The sequence below is a fragment of the Laetiporus sulphureus genome, assembly GCF_001632365.1.
Source record: "Laetiporus sulphureus 93-53 unplaced genomic scaffold LAESUscaffold_18, whole genome shotgun sequence".
Classification (NCBI taxonomy): domain Eukaryota; kingdom Fungi; phylum Basidiomycota; class Agaricomycetes; order Polyporales; family Laetiporaceae; genus Laetiporus; species Laetiporus sulphureus.
In genome coordinates, this window is record NW_024468527.1 from 261727 (window position 1) to 280084 (window position 18358).

At 47.1% G+C, this 18358-nt stretch overlaps 4 protein-coding genes across 4 annotated transcripts; 1 reads left to right on the top strand and 3 right to left on the bottom strand.

Annotated features, from left to right (window-relative positions):
- Positions 1–397: 397 nt before the first annotated feature.
- Positions 398–1853, bottom strand: LAESUDRAFT_736718 (uncharacterized protein; the record flags this gene model as incomplete). Its single annotated transcript, XM_040910712.1, has 5 exons — positions 398–700; positions 751–896; positions 1134–1346; positions 1409–1629; positions 1768–1853. The coding sequence occupies 5 exons, from the start codon at positions 1851–1853 to the stop codon at positions 398–400; spliced, it is 969 nt and encodes a 322-aa protein (XP_040764587.1).
- Positions 1854–3190: 1337 nt separating this feature from the next.
- On the top strand, positions 3191–3361 carry LAESUDRAFT_652811 (uncharacterized protein; the record flags this gene model as incomplete). The annotated part of the gene is made up of 1 exon (XM_040904382.1): positions 3191–3361. The coding sequence occupies one exon, from the start codon at positions 3191–3193 to the stop codon at positions 3359–3361; it is 171 nt and encodes a 56-aa protein (XP_040764588.1).
- A 2939-nt stretch (positions 3362–6300) lies between these two features.
- On the bottom strand, positions 6301–6908 carry LAESUDRAFT_713986 (uncharacterized protein; the record flags this gene model as incomplete). Its single annotated transcript, XM_040907028.1, has 4 exons — positions 6301–6402; positions 6424–6482; positions 6526–6797; positions 6856–6908. 4 exons carry the CDS (start codon positions 6906–6908, stop codon positions 6301–6303), a joined length of 486 nt encoding a protein of 161 aa, XP_040764589.1.
- A 6802-nt stretch (positions 6909–13710) lies between these two features.
- LAESUDRAFT_759022 (uncharacterized protein) lies at positions 13711–14675 on the bottom strand (the record flags this gene model as incomplete). The annotated part of the gene is made up of 3 exons (XM_040912532.1): positions 13711–14076; positions 14127–14275; positions 14333–14675. The coding sequence occupies 3 exons, from the start codon at positions 14673–14675 to the stop codon at positions 13711–13713; spliced, it is 858 nt and encodes a 285-aa protein (XP_040764590.1).
- Positions 14676–18358: the final 3683 nt, after the last annotated feature.

The window sequence follows — 18358 nt, forward strand, 5'->3', positions numbered from 1 at the left end:
AACGACAATGGGGGTTAGTGGATTGCTGAACAAGCTAAAAGATATCATATCGCAGAAGGTACAGAAGGACAATCACACTCACCATCGTAACAGCAGGAATGATTTGTTTGAGGGGTCTGGGAGAGACACCGGCTCTGACTCCGAGTCAGAGTCATGATGCGAGATGATACTCGTGCTGTATCAGCATGTACATTCTCATTCGTAGTGACAGAATGTACGTACAAGTACGGTATGTCAATCATCGAAAGTCGCCATCAAACTCATAATACAAGCTCATTGGTCGGCACAATGTGAGGGACATGTCCTCACTTCCGAAGTTCACATACCAGAAATGCATTTCAAATATTGACCATCTCGTCCAGAAAAAAGTTGTAGTGCGATTCCGTCATCTCGCGCGTTATGGATTGAAACTTCCAAACCAGACGTTCGCCTGCTCAGCAGCTGAAGAGTCAAACATCCACTGGTTGTGCTCATCGTAAAGCTCAGGGAAACCTGCTGGATTGCAGTGCATCTGACAGAAAGCATCGGAGTCCTTGTGCTTGTTGATAGCGTGAAAGACATCAACAGGAAATCCTATTGTGTCCAGTCGATGCTCACCAGCGGCAATCAGGTGCCGTAGCAGGCAGCAGTTGTTATCGAAGAAGAGATAGGATGGACAAGCACAGGAGAAGCGAGCTGGAAAAGTGGCAAGAATAAAATTCTGGATCATATTAGAGTGCCACACAAGCGTAAGGTTGGCATTCCACTCACCGTGGCATTGACAAGAGACTCTGCATGGAAAAATGTCACTCGTGATATAATAATTCCACAGCATCGTACCATGAGTTGCTCGTTATGTGTCCACTTGCGCGTCAAGGACGTCTTGAGCCTTGGAGGTGAGGACAGACCTCCGATCGCTGGACCCACTTGCATAGATGATGCAATATTTGCTGACACATCAGATACAATGAGACTTGAGCCTTCAATAAAAGTCTCTGTCTCCGGCACCTCCAATGGCATGGCAGATGTGTCAGCCATTGTAAGCTCATCAAGGTAGCCAGCCACATTTCTCGGCTCTGCCAACTCAGCAATGCCAGAATGTCGGGCTAGTCTGGCTTTGAGTCAGAAGATTGCCTTTCCCTGCTCGCATCGACACAATTCTATGCCGCGATGAACGGGATTCTTGCAAGTGCAAAAGCCTTGACATGTGTTTGCACTGCAGCCATGTATCGCGCATCGCATATGCAAATTGGCATGAATGGGACAGAAGCGATCACGTGGTGATGCCAGCGACTCAATGCAGTCAGCTACATTGCACCTTGGATGACTGACAGTGACACCATCCATCACACATGCAGTGATACGAGCTACATTGCATGTGGCAGAATTAATCAGGCAAGAGAGAATCATAGTAAACAAAGAGACGTACACCAGGAGCCATCATGCTCGACAATCACCTTTGCACAATCTCTGCATGCATGTGCCCACTGCTCCTGCCCTGTTCCAGCCACACACAAGTTTTGTTCAAGCAATCGAGCATTTAGATGATCTTTATGGCTTCCACAGTGAGGTAGTACCAGTCCCACAGATTGTCGTATGCAGTCTCGCAGTAAGGCATAGAGATAGAATGTGTTCCAGACGGTCTCCGAACTCAAACAATCGTCATCATGCTGAGTGTTAATCGACAGGTTGTATATTCTCGCAATGGCTTCACCTGATGCACTGCATACAATCGACAAAAGAATGAGACCATGCAAACACTCGTGGCTTGAGTAGAGAATGACATACTGAGAAAATGCCATTTGTGTTGCAAAAAGCTGTGCGAGTTCACTTTCTACGTAGCAATGTTCTGCCACTTCAAGATAGCGAGGCATGCAAGATAAATAGTGTCTGCATGAGTCATTCCATTCAGTGCAACAGACCGAGTAGTTAGGCCGATAGGTTGTCTTGCATTCTGGAAGAGATGTGATATAACATCATGCGCAGAAATATAATGCCATGTATTGCTTACCACGACAATACAGCATGATGATCTGTGCAGGCAAGATGCCTCAGTGCAGGATATAAAGACGAGCCATATACTCCTTATGCTCGGCATGCAATTTATGGCTGAATTTCTTGCACGAGTGATTGACACACTCCCATTTGTCGGTAATGATGATTTCTGCACCTGCATGCCATAATTCAGACATCCTAAACCACTGCAAATCAATCATAATGAGAGTGACCAAGTTTATATTGGGGACCCTGTTCACATAGTAAGTGATCTAAATCCGCCAGTAAGTCCGAACCAGTGGCAACTTCATTCTCCTGAAGGATAAGACCATGGATTGCGAGCCAAATTGCCTGCACGTTTTCTGCAGGAATGTGCGTGAACAGGCTTATCAGATCATGTATGCTGTCCAGCAGTGATGTGGTTTGCAGCGTGGCAGGGGCACAGATTAATGGGGATTTTAGAACGATTACAGGTAATAATCGTGTGCAGAGGGCTGTGAATTGTTGCAGCTGCCGTTGTGTTAAGTTATCATAGAAAGGCAACCTCCAAAGTCTGTCTGATAGATCACAGAGGAGCATGGCAAGACGTTCAACATGAAACGACAATCGACAATCATGAATGGATGCTAGGCCTTGAAATAAGGCGTACCCACGTTATCGTATCATAATCGTCTCGAATCAATATGATTCGACCTTGACACTATGCGACGCGTGAACGCCATGGGATTACACATGAATCATTCAGGTACGAAGCCATACCGACATCACCATTTGCATTTGTTAGCCCACCAGTGCTACCTTGAATGAATCAGCATATGAGAGAATGAGAGATATCATCATACCACTAGCTCTTCGCCTGTTCTGATATGATAGGCGATGTCGGCGCTGTGCGAATGCTACCCTCCTACATCACGTGAACGCTGCAGAACTGCATACAAGCCACTCAGATACGAAGCCATACCAACCTCGCCCTTTGCATTCTTTAGCCTACTGGTGCTATCCTGAATGATTCAGCACATCATAGAACGAGAAATATCTCATACCTGGCTTGTCTCCCACCCTTGAAGAACATCCATCTTGCAACTCTTGAATGATGGACATGCCGACGCAGTGAGATTCAGTGCGAATGCTACCCAGCTGTACATCACATGAACACTGCAGGATTGCACACAAATCATTCAGGTACAGAGCCATACTGATCCAACCCGCATATGCGATGACCACCCATAAGTCGCAGGGTCAAACATTGCAACATGTATTGGTGGACCTGCAAAGTTGTCACAGAACTGAAGCTCCATATGTGATGGTATCGAGGGTCACTTCCCTTCGTGGGCTGCTTATATTACGTTCATTCAATGGCAACATTATCAGCTGTCATCAATCTTAGGATATGCGAAAGGAAAATGCACGACTACGCTCGATCGTCATTCATACTGTTATTTCGCATGGTACCGATGACGAGTGCCACAAAGCTACATGCGAGCTTCAGCGGCAGCACACATTAAGCTCTCCTGCAAGCCACTGTCCCATTCCATGTTCCACGACAGAGCAGATAGCCATGCTGCACGTCTCTCAGAGAGCTTCATTGACTGGACCGGCCTTATCTTCTGCAACTACGTGGATATCAAAGAACACACGAAAGTGCACCGCAGCTATATTGTCATCTGAAACTGTTGACTACGGTGAGCTCTCGACATTGACGTGCATATGCTGTCATGAACTTACATACGAGCATGGATGCTGCTACTACCAGGCTCGGTACAGAAATGGCTCGACATCTCATCCGCCCACTGCTTAACCTCACCCATCCTGGCTTCTCTCTCTCTCGCATGCTACCGTTCACTTGAACCTTGCATCAATCCACTGCTTAACCTCACCCATCCTGGCTCGTCACTTTCTGACATGCTACTGTGAACTCGAAGCCTGCAACCATGAACTGTCGCTGACCACTGGCTCCTCCCCACACCTACCCTCCCTTGTTCTGACCATGCCCACCATGTGACTCACTTCACAACTGTAAGTGCAGCTGCTGTTACCCATTACATTCTTCACACGTCTGACATTATCGCATAATGTACTCACTGCACTTCCACAGATGGCTCCACACTGGAATAAAAGTATATGTCACCTAGAGGACTGCTGTTGCCGTTCAAGTGCTTGCAAAATGTTGATCACGTCAAACACTGTTTCCGACTCCGTAAACATTGCAGATGGACCTCTGAAAGTACAGAAGCATGCCCTCCGGGTTCCAGGGTCAGATCCACGCTCGAGCATGCTACCTGTCTTCAGAGGAATACTGCACATTGAGCTCGATGACTCCATACTGACGGCACCATTTGCATCTGTTAGCCCACTAGTGCTATCTTGAATGGATTAGCATATGAGAGAATGAGAGATAACCACTAGCTCATTGCCTGTCCTGATATGATAGGCAATGTCAGTGCTGTGCAAATGCTACCCTCCTGCATCACGTGAACGCTGCGGGATTGCATATGATCCACTCAGGTACGAAGCCAATCTGACGTCGCCCTTTGCATTTGTTAGCCTACTGGTGTTATCCTGAATGATTCAGCACATCATTGAATGAGAAATATCATCATACCTGGCTTATCGCCCATCCTTGAAAACCATCAAGCTTGCAACTCTTGAACGACGGACGTGCCAGCACTGTGCAAACACTACCTGCCTGTACATCGTGTGAACGCTGCAGGATTGCACATGAACCACTCATGTACGAAGTCATACCGATGTCGCCCTTTGCACTGGTTGGTCTACAGGTGCCATCATGAATGATTCCACATATGAGAGTGAAAGATGTCAAGACGGTGTCCTGTCTTCGAAGGCATCCATAAGATAGCGATGCCGGCACTGTGTGAATGGTCCCCGCTTATACATCATTATCAAGATGGTCACCTGCCTTCGAAGACATCCATAAAATAGTGATGCCAGTGTTGTGCGAATGCTACCCGCTTGTACACCATATGAACACTGCGGGATTGCACACGAATTGCTCATGTATGAAGCCATACGGATGTCACCGACATCGCCATTTGCACGTTAGCCTATGGGTACCATCGTGAATGATTCTGCCTATGAGAGAGTGAAAGATACCATCATTCCGCTTAATCCTCAAAGACTCACGACTCACGATAAGGACTCCAGCACTGTGCGAACACTACCGGCTTGCACATGAATAAAGGGCATATCATCTGCCTATGGGCACTAATGTGAACAATTCAGCACTGTGTATGAGGGAATGAAATGGCGCCGTACCTCTGGTAATGGTGCGAATGCTACCGGCTTGAACGCAAATTGTTCATGATTCATACTGAACAGGGGTCATACCCACATGGCCATCTGCACATGTTAGCCTACGTCAAACACCGTTGGCCCATCCTGCACAAAAAGGCAGCCAACTGCCATGAGTCATCACTGGGCGAGGTGAGGCCAGGTCCGTTGGGCATATTGGACCATCGATTAGCACGACGGCGTAGCAATGTGCTCAGGTGGGCTCTACGTAGTATCATGCTGCCTGCAGCGATGCGCTGGCGATGTGTGGACTCTGGTCAAAGTAATCACATGTGCACGTCTAGGTGACTTACACCATCTCAGTGATTAGTCAGAACTCCTGTATGTGTGCGCACGTAAAAATAATAAAATACATAGCGATTCCGGGACTCTGTGTTGCACTGCACACTGCGAGCTTGCACGCGAACCATTCACGAGCAGTGCTGCATACTGCAGCTTGTATGCGAACCATTCACGAGAAGTGCTGCACAATGTGTGCTTGCACGGAACCATTCACGAAAAGTGCTATACAGTGTGGGCTTGCACGCAATGATTCACAAGAAGCACTGCACACTGCAGACGCTGCAGGCCACCGGGGTTCTGGACAATTCACGAATGTCCATGTACCATACCCGATCATCACATGGGTGCCTAAGGATCTGGCATCATCCAGCGGATCCAGCGGATGGTTCCCCATAGGTCTGACCTTCATGCGGCACACGTCTGCCCTGAAGTGATCACTCCACCAGTTCATCATTATCTCGTGATGACCTCCTTGGCTCCTACCGTCTCTCTCGTATATGGTAGGGCCAGTACCGGCAGCACCCGCTATGATGAGCACATCATGCGCAGCACATTTGTGGTCTATCGAATTATGTGACCAGCGAACATATTACGTACACATAGAGTGAAGCGCTATGTAGGTTGGTAGTTGAGGTTAAAGTACGAGGACACAAAATGTATTCACAGTGATGGACAGGGTAATGTCGTTGCATAGTAAGAAAATGTAACAGGATGACGTGCACAATGCTATAGATGTCAAATGAGGTACGCGACATTGGGCACTTGGACGAGCATGAATTGCAGCGTGACAATGTCGGATGTCTTCAGAAATTCGTGACGATATTTCCGCAGTGAAGTCTGTGGGAATTACAGTCACACGCGTGCATCGAACATGTCATCGAACAACTCGTCAGCAACAGTGGTGAAAGTGAACAGGTCTGTGATTGGTGAATAACAACAGTGGACGAATGGGGATCATACCTTTTAATGATGCACATAGCATATGAGCCATGGCCTTACGGTCGATCGTTTGCAGTAGATCGATTGTCAGTTCAAACCAATCTGGTCGGGATGGTGGAGGAGTGTAGAAAATGATACCAATGACAACAATTTTGAGAGGGGAACTGAGGCAGAGTGTTCGACTCCAGATGGTGGCTTTTGGAAGACGTGTCCATGTTGCATGAGTGGGAATGGTGCTAGCACTGTAACAGAACGTCTCGGGATCGGAATAGGTGCACAGTGCCTTAAGCGTACTTTGGAGAGCGAGCGTGGTAGTGATTCAGCATTTAATTGAAAATGTGTTGTACTCACCTCCTGATCTGTTGGTCTGCAGAATACAGAGACAAAATAAAGCCACTGGACATACCCAGAATTCTCGTTTCTTATATTCTTGATAGGAACCGGTATCTTTTATGTTCGCTGCATATCTTTTCTTCTCTTCACCTCCCGCATCAGTCTTAGCACCTTCTCTTCCTCATGGTCACAAGCATGCGGAGACCCTTGAACTTCGATATGTTTGCAAACACGAGCAACGGCGTCACAAGAGACAGGTGTGAAGTCAGATGCAACGGACTGAAAATTCTGCTGCTTACATTTAAGGCAGGAATGAATCAAGACTGTTTGGCACTGAACTGCACGCAAAGCGAAGCAGAAACCAGGCTCCTCCACAGCCTTTCTTCGGAAGTTAAGAGGGGCCTTCATACTAAGGGTAGGATTTTGTGCCACATCTGCTGCCACACCTCAGCCACATTTTCATACTCCGAATCAATTCAAACTCCACAATCTTAATCACCCCCATACGACGGCTGCAAGAAAACATCTGTAAACAGCGGAGCCCGGGAGTGAGTTTCCCCAATCAGGCAGTCCCATTTATTATTATATAAGCGCCCTGTCTCGTATTTTCTTTGAATATGTTATGCTGTGGTGATGCTCATGGCCCCACCATCTTATTATTGCATGTGTTTCACCAAAATCATACATCTGTATCTGTACTCCATCTTCTGGGAACAGCAATGCTATCCAGATGTCAGTAACTTGCCTGAAGCTGTTAGAGCCATGGTAATGACATCCTTCTTGCCCTTCAGTAATTTTCATGCTACTTGTGCTTATCAGAGGCATGGATTGTCACTGAGCTTGGTGAAGATCTTCTTCCTGATCTCTTCTAGGGGCAGCAGTGCAGCATATTGTGGAGATATAGTGATCATAGAATCAGAATAAGGCACTTCAGCACCTGAATGAAACATATTTGCCACATTAACCCTAATCTAATTCTACAATTTCCGGCAAGCACCACTACTATATAGAGGAATATGATGCGATCACTCTGTTATTTACAGATGTTTTCTTGCAGCCGTCGTAGGGCGTTGGGGGCAATTAAGATTGTGGAGTTTCAAAACTGTGTGATCGCATCATGATCGAACACATGGTAGTGATCAAAACGTGGCACAAAATTCCACCCTTAGTATGAAGGCCTTAATGCCTGAAGAAAGGCTGTGGAGGAGCCTAAGCAGGAATGCGCAGCGGAATAGAACATTCATATCATCTCAGCCACAGTGGAGCGGTCCCGTGGAATGACATCATTTTTCACGTGCTGTTAAATTTTGGCAGAGAACCTGTTGAGCATGTCGACGCTAAGATCCACTACTGTCATAGCAGGAATTTTTTGTGTGCTCATCTCCACTCATGTCACGAATCGCTGTGCACGGATCCTATGCTGGGATTCCAGTATCTATCCATGTTGATGCTTCTTGGGAATGCTCGTGCATCTCATCTGACTTCGCCAATGTGCACAATATATGACCCCAATTGTCTTCTGGACCATCGTGGACCAGTTTTCACCCATGTCCAGGCAAAGGCGAAACAATACAATTACAAAGACACCTGTCACAGCACTGCTGGACGAGAGAACAAAGAGACTAAAAAGGAACGGTTACGTGAAACGTGCCACCCTAATCCCCCTGATCTCAATAATCTCCCTGAACCCTTATACGACTTGAGAGCCTAAGACTTACTTGGTGAAGCAAGTGGTTGGATGGGTGAGAGAGATATATGAAGGAGCTTGGAAAGCTCAGTGGGTGCTACTGTGGTAGACGAGGAGAAACAATCTGAAGTTTCGTCCTCTACAGGCTGGTCTTATATACATGTACAGCGGGCTATCTTACCTAAGCTACCTATCTACGGGTATAAGCAAATGGCTGTACATGAAACAATGGAATGTCCAGAAGTAGAACAATAAGTGAGAAGATCGATGGTTGCCGCAGCAATGTGTGTGAACATCGTGCCTATCTTGGTTTCTCTTTTGTTCTCCGGTGTGAACATCGTGCCTATCTAGGCTTCTGGCTAAACTAATAGGAAGCGGGAGGCTGATGCATAACAATAGTCCTTGTTCCCTTTGTTCCCAAATGGGTGCCTCTATTGTATCCTGGAATAGACAGGTCTGGCCATATCATCCGTGGGCCTGAACCATAACATGTGATGTGGACTATCACCTGATCTCTACGTGTCGTGTCTGTGGCTGAGTGGTGTGAGATATTGGTGAAGCACGTGATCTGTGGCATGAGAAAAGTCACGTGCGGACTTTGTGGTGAAAATCTGTGACACTACCCCCCTCTCAAGGCTCATTGTCCCGAGGAGCCAAAACCTTTATTTCCCCTTCTAGTTGCTCGCAACGGTTGGTAACTTCAGGAGGGAAGCCCTTCGGCATAATACTCGAAGATTATCTGGGCTATCCTGTCTCCCGGCTTGACCGAAAATACGAAATCCATTGTGTTAATCAGTACGACCTTGAGTTCTCCAGTGTAATCAGGGTCAACGACTCCTGCCCCCACATCAATTCCTCATGTGGCCAGTCCGCTGCATGGAGCTATTCGTGTATAGGTGTGTTTGGGAGGGTGAATTGCGACTTCTGTTTCTACCACAGCTCGTGAATGCGGAGGGATTTCGTGCATTTCTGCTGCATAAATATCCCATCCTGCTGCTTCATTTGAGGATTTTTTCGGTGATTTGGTGAGGTCTGTCATTTTATGATATAGAAAGAACTCATCTGGGTGGTCGGACATGTTGATTCTGTGTGTGGATATCGGTGCAACTTCGTATGAGGATAGTTCGAAGCGTTTTCCATCAAATGTAACAACCCTGATTGGTGCTTTGGCTGCATCTGGATGTTGTTGATGGAATTCTTGAAGAAGCTCGTCAGCGTTGGTGAGGTTTGTTCAGGGTTCCCATGTATTGTCGGAATGGTCATAGCCTTTCCATTTGATGAGGTATTGGACCCTTCCCCTCATGACCTTTGAGTCTAATATTTCTTCAACTTCGAATTCTGGTTCTCCTTCGATTTCTATGGCTGGGGGCTTTGAGGGTTCATGGTTTGCGACCGTGTCTTGATGATACATGATCAACTTGCTAGCATGGAAGACCGGGTGGACCTTCATTTGCTTGGGCAATTCCAGTTTGAATGTGACTGGGCCTAGCTTCTGAAGTACTTTGTAAGGTCCGAAGTTTTGTGTGCCTAGCTTCGCGGATTTGACTTTTACCCATAGGTCTTTTCCTTTGAGTAGTACTAGGTCTCCGACTTTGAATGGGACTTCTCCCTTTTTCTCGTCGAAGTACCATTTTATCCGTGAAGCCAAAACTTCCAATGCTGCCTTTGCCTGTTCTTGTGCCTCAGATCGGTGGGCGAATAAATGTTCCAATGAGGGATGACATATTGTTTCCTGTACGTCTGGTGCCATTTTTGGATGTCGGCCATATTCGACAAAGAATGGGGAAAGTGCAGTGGACTCATGGGTCTGGTTGTTGTATGAGAATTCTGCCGTTGGCAGGTAATAGACCCAATCATTCTGTCTGTGGTTGCAGTACATGCGAAGGTACTGTTCCAACACCTGGTTAATCCTTTCTGTCTGGCCATTTGTTTGGGGGTGATATGCTGTTGACATTGTTGACTTTATACCGAGCTTCTGGCAGAACTCCTGGAATAACTTGCTCACAAATTGAGTACCTCTGTCTGAGATAATCTGACGCGGCAGTCCATGGAGTTTGAAGACTTCATTATAGAATACATTAGCGACTTGTGATGAGGTGACTGTGTCATCCATTGCATAGAAGTGCGCTCGTTTCGTGAGTCTATCAATGACGACAAGTATTGCCATCTTCTTTTCTTCCCTAAAGTCCATGGCTGGGGGAAGTTGAGTGATGAGATTGACTGTGACGATCTCCCATGGTCCTCCTGGTACTCGTTGGGTTGTAGTAGTCTGTATGGTTTTTTCCTTGAGTACTTGTTGCGTTGACAACTGTCGCAACCTTGTATGTATTGTTTAACCATTATGGACATTTCTGGCCACCAATAATTCCGAGTAATGAGCTCCAACATTTTGGACCTGCCTGGGTGTCCAGCTGGTAAAGTGTCATGATGGAGCTTTATTAGGTCGAGGCGTAGCTGTTGATCTTTGGAGACATAAACCTTTCCGCGATGGAGCAGCAGTCCATGCTCAAAGTTCCATTCTGCGAGGTTTTTCCCAAATTTGTGCTGTCCTGTAGTCAAAAGCGCACAATAATCTTTGATCATCATGTCATCTGTGAGTGCCTTCTTGATCCTTTCCAGTAGTTGAGCATCATCAACTTCAGATGCGTGAGTGGGTCGAATCGCATTGATAGCGAAAAATTCAGCTTTTAACAGCATTTGATTTGAACTGTCACTGTCTACCCCCCTCTCATGATCTGGCCTCCTGGACAGAGGATCGGCATGTAGCATTGTCTTTCCAGGTCGGTGACTGAGTACAAAATTGAATCGTGTGAGGAATAATGCCCAACGCACTTGACGCCGGGATAACTTCTGTGCCTGGAGGAAGTATGTAAGGTTGAGATGGTCTGACCAAATCTCAATGGGTTCTGGGTGTCCTTCTAAGTAGTGCCGATATTCTTCTAGTGCCTGAATAATTGCAAGCATTTCCTTGTCGTAAATCTCATAGTTTCTCTCATGTTCGTTGAGTGACTTTGAGTAGTATGCAACTGGATGCCATAGCTTGTCTTCTCCCAGTTGTTCGAGTACTGCACCAGTTGCATAGTCTGAAGAATCGGTCTCCAGACGATATGGTGCAGTGTCATTGGGAAGCTGTAAGATCGGGGCTGAAGTGAACGCCATTTTGAGTGCACTGAAGGCCTGGTCTTGCTCTTTCTTCCATTGCCAGGGCACGTCCTTACAGGTGAGAAGCGTTAAAGGTCGTGCGAGTTTCACAAAGTCCTTTATAAATCACCTGTAGAAATTCACGAATCCTAAAAAGGCCTGTACTTGTTTGATCTTAGTAGGTGCGGGCCAGCCAAGTACACCTTCGACTTTAGCAGGGTCCATCTGTACTGAGTTCTTGCTGATGATCATGCCAAGATATTCGATTGAGGACTGTTCAAAAAAGCATTTTTCCGGTTTGGCATATAAGTCATTATCCTGGAGGCGCTGTAGAACTGCTTTTACTAGTCGTCGGTGTTCTTTGAGATCATCCGTAAAAATGAGGATGTCATCTAAGTAGACTACTACCTTTCCAGTATGAATTAAGTCTTCCAGAACCATATTCATCATTGTCTGGAAAGTGCTGGGAGCATTACAGAAACCGAAGTACATTACTGTGGGTTCGAAGAGGCCGCGATGCATGATGAAGGTGGCTTTTTCTTCGTCTCCTTCCCTAATCCTTATGTTATTGAACCCCCATCTCAGGTCGAGCTTAGTAAATATACTAGCATGTGAGAGTCTGTCGATGAGGTCCGAAATGTGGGGGATTGGGAACTTGTTCTTCTTTGTTACTGCATTGAGGTTCCTGTAGTCTTGAACTAGTTTCAGTGATCCGTCTTTCTTTTTGACGAAGAAGATGGGTGCTGCTGTTGGACTCCTTGATCTCTTAATGTACTCTTTGGCCAACTCTTGGTCTATCCACGTGTCGAGCAAATTTCTTTCCTGTAGGTTCATAGGATATAACTTTACCGGGCATGGTAATGATGCCTCTGGAACAAGTTCGATTGGATGATCATAGGGCTTTCTTGTGGGCATTCGTTCTGACTGCTTCTTGGAGAACACATCACCATACTCATGGAAGTGTTTGGGGACATAGGCTGACCAGTAGTCTTTGTCCTGTACTCCTTTTTGCAGCACTCTATCCTGATTCCTCTTGGTGTCAAGGCCCATAATGAGTGATGCTACAGCTTGTGCATCAGGGTCTTCTGATAATGACACCCATCTAATGAAACTGTCCATGTCGTTCCAGTTGTCACCTAACTCCTGAGAACTGACAAACTCCATCAGGTCTTCGATGTGGGGGATGTTTGTGTCTTCCAGGTCCTCCTCCTGGACTGCTACCTGTGAGGGTGCACATCTGTGTGGGCATTGGGTGAAATTGACTGTGAGTTTTCCCCAATCTACCTCTGGGTTATGCTTCTTGAGGAAACTCATGCTTAGTATAACGTCCTTGTGACCTATATCAGTAACCAGAAGACTTTGTCTACTCGTGTGGTTTCTGATAGTTATACTGAGAAGAACCCTTTTCTTAATGGTTCCACCCTTGTTGTGAGATGTGTCTGTGTTATAAACCCTGATCTCCTTCTCAAGTGAGATCGTAGCAAGGTTCAACTGATCAACCAGCCGTGAGTTGATATAACAAGAATATGCTCCTGAGTCGAGGAGTGCCTCAGTCTGGACTTCCCTTACTCCCTGTTTGAGGTGAACAGGTAGATCGATCGCATGTTTTGATGAACCAGTAGATGCAATATAAAGAAAACTTGATACTGGTACATGCGAGAGTGAGTAGGTACTATTACAGTGTCTATGGGAACTCTGGCCAGACCTCAGAGAACCTGCCAAAGAAAATCCTCATCATTCTCCACCTCTGTGACCCTAGCTGCTTCAACAGCTGGTTCCAGTTCTGCCTCCTTTTCTTTGTCCTTCGCATCGTAGCTGGCGATGAAAGCACAGACTGCTTCTTCTCTCGCCTTGCTGTCATTGGAGCTGTTTGATGATGCCATCATGGATATTGCCCTTGTTGCTTGCCCCCATTTTGGCATTTCGAATTTGCCTTTGTACTTAGGGTCTGGGCAGCGCTGTTTAAATACGAAGGGGTGTTTCTCACATTATATGCACAGCTTCCTTTCTAGCCATCCTTCCTGCTCCTTGGTGAGTGTGAATACTTAATCCACAACCATTGCGTTGGGGTCTTTCGGGGCCCGTGGTGTCTGTGATGATGTTACCGTTCCACGCTGTCCTGCCTTGTCAGCTCTGAACTTGGACTCAAGTTGGAGACAGAGGTTGAGGTACTCCGGCCATGTGGTCGGATCTGCGATTCCTAGACTGTCCCATATCACCATTGCTTGGCGCATGTTCTTGTCACGATGTTCAGCGATATAACCGATGAGTGCAGTGTGCCCCAAGTTGGTCTTGGTGGCCCATTGATGGAACTTTTCTGTGAAGGAGACCATAGTGGGGTAGGTCTTTGTGCAGATCTCCTTCAAGTGTTGCTGCGCATCCTTGTTCGGGTCGAGTGTCCTGTAGTTGACCTTGAGAACATCGATGAAGTCATTCATGTGCCGAGTGATTGCCGTGCCACTGCCTTGGTTGCGTATTCGGACATGTAGGTGAACACGCCACCTTCCAAGTGCAGTAGGGCCATGGTAATTTTGTGCTCGTCATCATTTATCTCGTTCCACTGCATCCATATGCCGAGTTGTTGGAGCCAATCCTCCAGACTTCCTTTGCCTGAGTAGTGTGAAGGCTCAGCAATTTTGATGCAGGGTTTGTGTGATTGAGTCATACCGGATGTGTAACCTTGTGTCGCTGTGACGCCGCTTGCTTTGAGCGAAGCTAGCTCATGCCACAGCTTGGCGTTTGCTGCCTTAATCTCCATCATCTCCTTCCTCATGTCTAGCATGGCTCCTTGTGTCCCTGTGAGGTCATCGTTGAGAACTGTCATGTGCGCATCTTGCACGAGGATCCTGTCCTTGAGTTTTCTGATTTCTGTTTGGAGGACTACCTCCTTTAACCGGTGCTCGCTCTTGTTGGTCTGGATGACAGCATTGAACGCTCTCTTGTGCTCGTACAGTTTGTTGCTGAGCATGTTGTAGACCTTTGCGACCTCCATGTGGACAGTGAGTTTCATTGCGACTATGACCCATTCACGGATGTGGTCCGGGACTTCTCCAGGAGTGGACTGCCTGAGCACATCTTCTAGATGCTCGAATTGGTGCCCATCAAACTCTCAGGTGGGAGAGACATATGCGGGTAAAAGTGATGGTGTCAGGGATGTGGGTCCTCTGACTTGTGATGCAGAATTCTGGGGTCCTAGCCCAGGTTCAGGTGAGTTGCACTGCAAGGCGTGTGGGGTACTTCCATTGTGTGCCGTTTGAATGTTAGGGTGGAGTATGTCATCCATTCTTTGTCTGAATGTGGACGCGTATGCTCGATCTGTTCCTTCCATTGTGACGTATATATGTAGACTAGTACAAAAAGTGCAAGTATCTCTTCTTTGAGATAAAGACCAGGGCTTTGGCGATTTCCTGCAGCCTCTCCTCTTTTTCTATCTGCTTGAAACTGATTCCACCTATCTCCAAACAGACCGTATTGATGACCTGCTTCTCGATGAACATGTAAGTGCATGTGCCTGTGTGAAGGTCAGCGCAGACTTTATTGAGTTCTGTGGTGAGGCTGTAAATGGGTCCTTGGTGCTCGTCCTTGAGACGATACGAGAATGCTCCTAGTATAGGTTGGAGCCTGAAGCGGGTAGCATCTACCTGCTTTGTAAGGATCTTGATGTGAATCATCAGCCTGACTCTAGATGGGAGTGGTCAGATGGAACGTGCGACAGTGTTGGTCTTTATAAAGTTCAGTAGTGGCCAAACTGGGATGGGAGCAATGATGGGAGGAGGGACTGCATTGGATGTGATGAGCTCTGGAGGAGGTGCCAGCTTGTGACTACCAGTAGTGAGGTGTCCTGGTCTAGGCTTGTAGCGTTCGAGTGGTGGGGTGCAATCGTGGGGCTTGCGGATAATTCTGCGCTTTATAATGTGCGTAGTATCGATGACCCGGGCTGCTGCACGCTGTCTGTCTGTGGATGAGGCACCTAGTGATGCAAGGGTAAGGAGCCTTCTGTGCTCCTTGTTGGTGTCTTGATGCTTATAGTGGGCATTGAGGTCGATCCTGGGTATGGCCTTGCACTTCAAAGCTTTGGGCAGCTCAGAGTCTTGCTGAGGCTCACGCCGGGTAGAGATCAGGTTGGAGTGTGTGTCAAAAAAGCCGGGCACTACGGCTGAAACTGCTTGTGCTGAAAATATGCAGCTGCTTGTGTTAGACACTAAGCAGGGGTGCAGAAAATTGTCAGATTGTTTCTAATGTCACAGCACCGCTGGACGAGAGAACAAAGAGACTAAAAAGGAACGGTCACGTGGAACGTGCTGCCCTGATCCCCCTGATCTCAATAATCCCCCTGAACCCTTATACAGCTTGAAAGCCTAAGACTTACTTGGTGAAGCAAGTGGTTGGATGGGTGAGAGAGATATATGAAGGAGCTTGGAAAGCTCAGTAGGTGCTACTGTGGTAGAGGAGGAGAAACAATCTGAAGTTTCGTTCTCTACAGGCTGGTCTTATATACATGTACAGTGGGCTATCTTACCTAAGCTACCTATCTACGGGTATAAGCAAATGGCCGTACATGAAACAATGGAATGTCCAGAAGTAGAACAATAAGTGGAAAGATCGATGGTTGCTGCAGCAACATGTGCGAACATCGTGCCTATCTTGGTTTTCCTTTTGTTCTCTGGTGTGAACATCGTGCCTATCTAGGCTTCTGGCTAAACTAATAGGAAGTGGGAGGCCGATGCATAACAATAGTCCTTGTTCCTTTTGTTCTCAAATGGGTGCCTCTATTGTATCCTGGAATAGACAGGTCCAGCCGTATCATCTGCGGGCCTGGACCATAACATGTGATGTGGACTATCACTTGATCTCTACGCGTGGTGTCTGTGGCTGAGTGGCATGAGATATTGGTGAAGCACGTGATCTGTGGTGTGAGAAAAGTCACGTGCAGACTTTGTGGTGAAAATCTGTGACAACACCGACGGAAACCTCATTCCTCCATGAGAGATCTGCAACAAGCTGCATCCTGGTACACTGGTCCTTATGAACATGACATTGCACTGCTGGGTCTACCGTGACACCCACCATGGCAAAAACAGTAAAGAGACCATTCACAAAGTGAATAAGGTAAGTGGGAACACGCTGCTTACCATCTCCCCTCTCCTAGTGATCATCTCTCACAGACTTACCAACATCTCGTGCACCACATCAAGGTCATCGACGGTTCTAACGAGCAACCTCACCCCCTCCTGTTCCTGGTAACATGCGCATTTTCGCCGCCGCTCCCAAGGCTGCTTCTGATGTGTTCAATAATTTCAACACCACTCCTTCTAAGCGTGCACACCACCACTGCATGGATATGACTGACTGAACATGCTCACTTTGCTATAATGCTCCTTGCCTTTCCCATTTTCTATTTATGCGTACTGTTACTGTTCATCTTCGTTTCTTTTCTCTCTAACGTATATACTCACCGTAACCATTTAATTCCTCTTCTCATAATCTATATGTTCCTTGTTCTTTCTAATCTGCATGCTTCTCTCACCTTACATCACTGTTCTTTATAATCGCTTCTCACAATTATCTCCTTCTCCTTGTGTAATACTACTCATTTTCCACCACCACTTCACCTGCAAGTGAACTTATCGTGCTTCCGAAATCGTTCCTTCCTGTAAGCGCCCGCACTGGCTAAATAACTGCACTCATCATAGCGGGCACTGCTGGCACCAGCCCTACCACCTTATATAATCATGGTGGAGCAACTGCCGAAGTTGACCCTACAGACTCGTGAGCTTCCCTCAATGGTGTTGGCCTGTTTTGAGCTCCGCTGATGCGTCCGCGGAGCTCCTGGCCTCGTGCTACTCCAACACTAATTTGGGGTCCGCTGTGTGGGTGTATGCGGGGGACGACTTTGGTGAGGGTTTGCTGCGAGCCGGTTTAGTAACTTGAAGCTACTGGCAATAGGGATGGGTAATGGGTTGGTAATGGACTGGGGTAGTGTGCAGGTGCGGCCAACAATCGCAAGATCAGCAAATGACGATGTGGGCAGCCAATATCGAGCCTTGGGAAAGGAACTAGGGTTGTGTGGGAAGAAAAGGCTGTATTTGGAAGGGGCTCCAAGTGTGGGACCGTCGGACTTGATCGCAAATGTGTTTTGATCGCAGCGAGGCAGAGTGGAGCTGATCGTATATGGGATGCTGATCGGAGGATGGCGGGGAAGCTCGGTTAAGTCCGATGTGTGAAGATTCTTGGGCCAACTACTATATTTGGGATGAAACCCATGGTCTAAGGCTAGAAATGGCCCGGAGCTGATCGAAAATGCGATATTGTCGCAAGAAGGCAGGTCGGACCTGATCGTATATGCATTTCTGATCAGAGGGCATCGGAGTGCTGGTGGCTAAGCCAATGAGAGCGAGGCCTCAGACAGGTTCTGAGGAGTCCTGGGAATGTAGGGCTGAAAGGGGTAACTGAGTGACATAGCATGGGAGTGTGATGGAATATCTTTGGTTGCTAGGTGGGCTGGGCCTGATGACATAATGATGATGAAGTGTGCTGTGATTGGTGCTGGAACTTAGCTGAAACTGCGAGAATGCACCTAGTGACCGTAGCTAAAGCAATAGAAAAGAGCTTCTGGCTGAGAGACGAAGTGCTGAGACGTAGGCTGTGGGCTAGGAGACTCGAGCTCCTCCCAATTTGATTGTTTTGGTATGT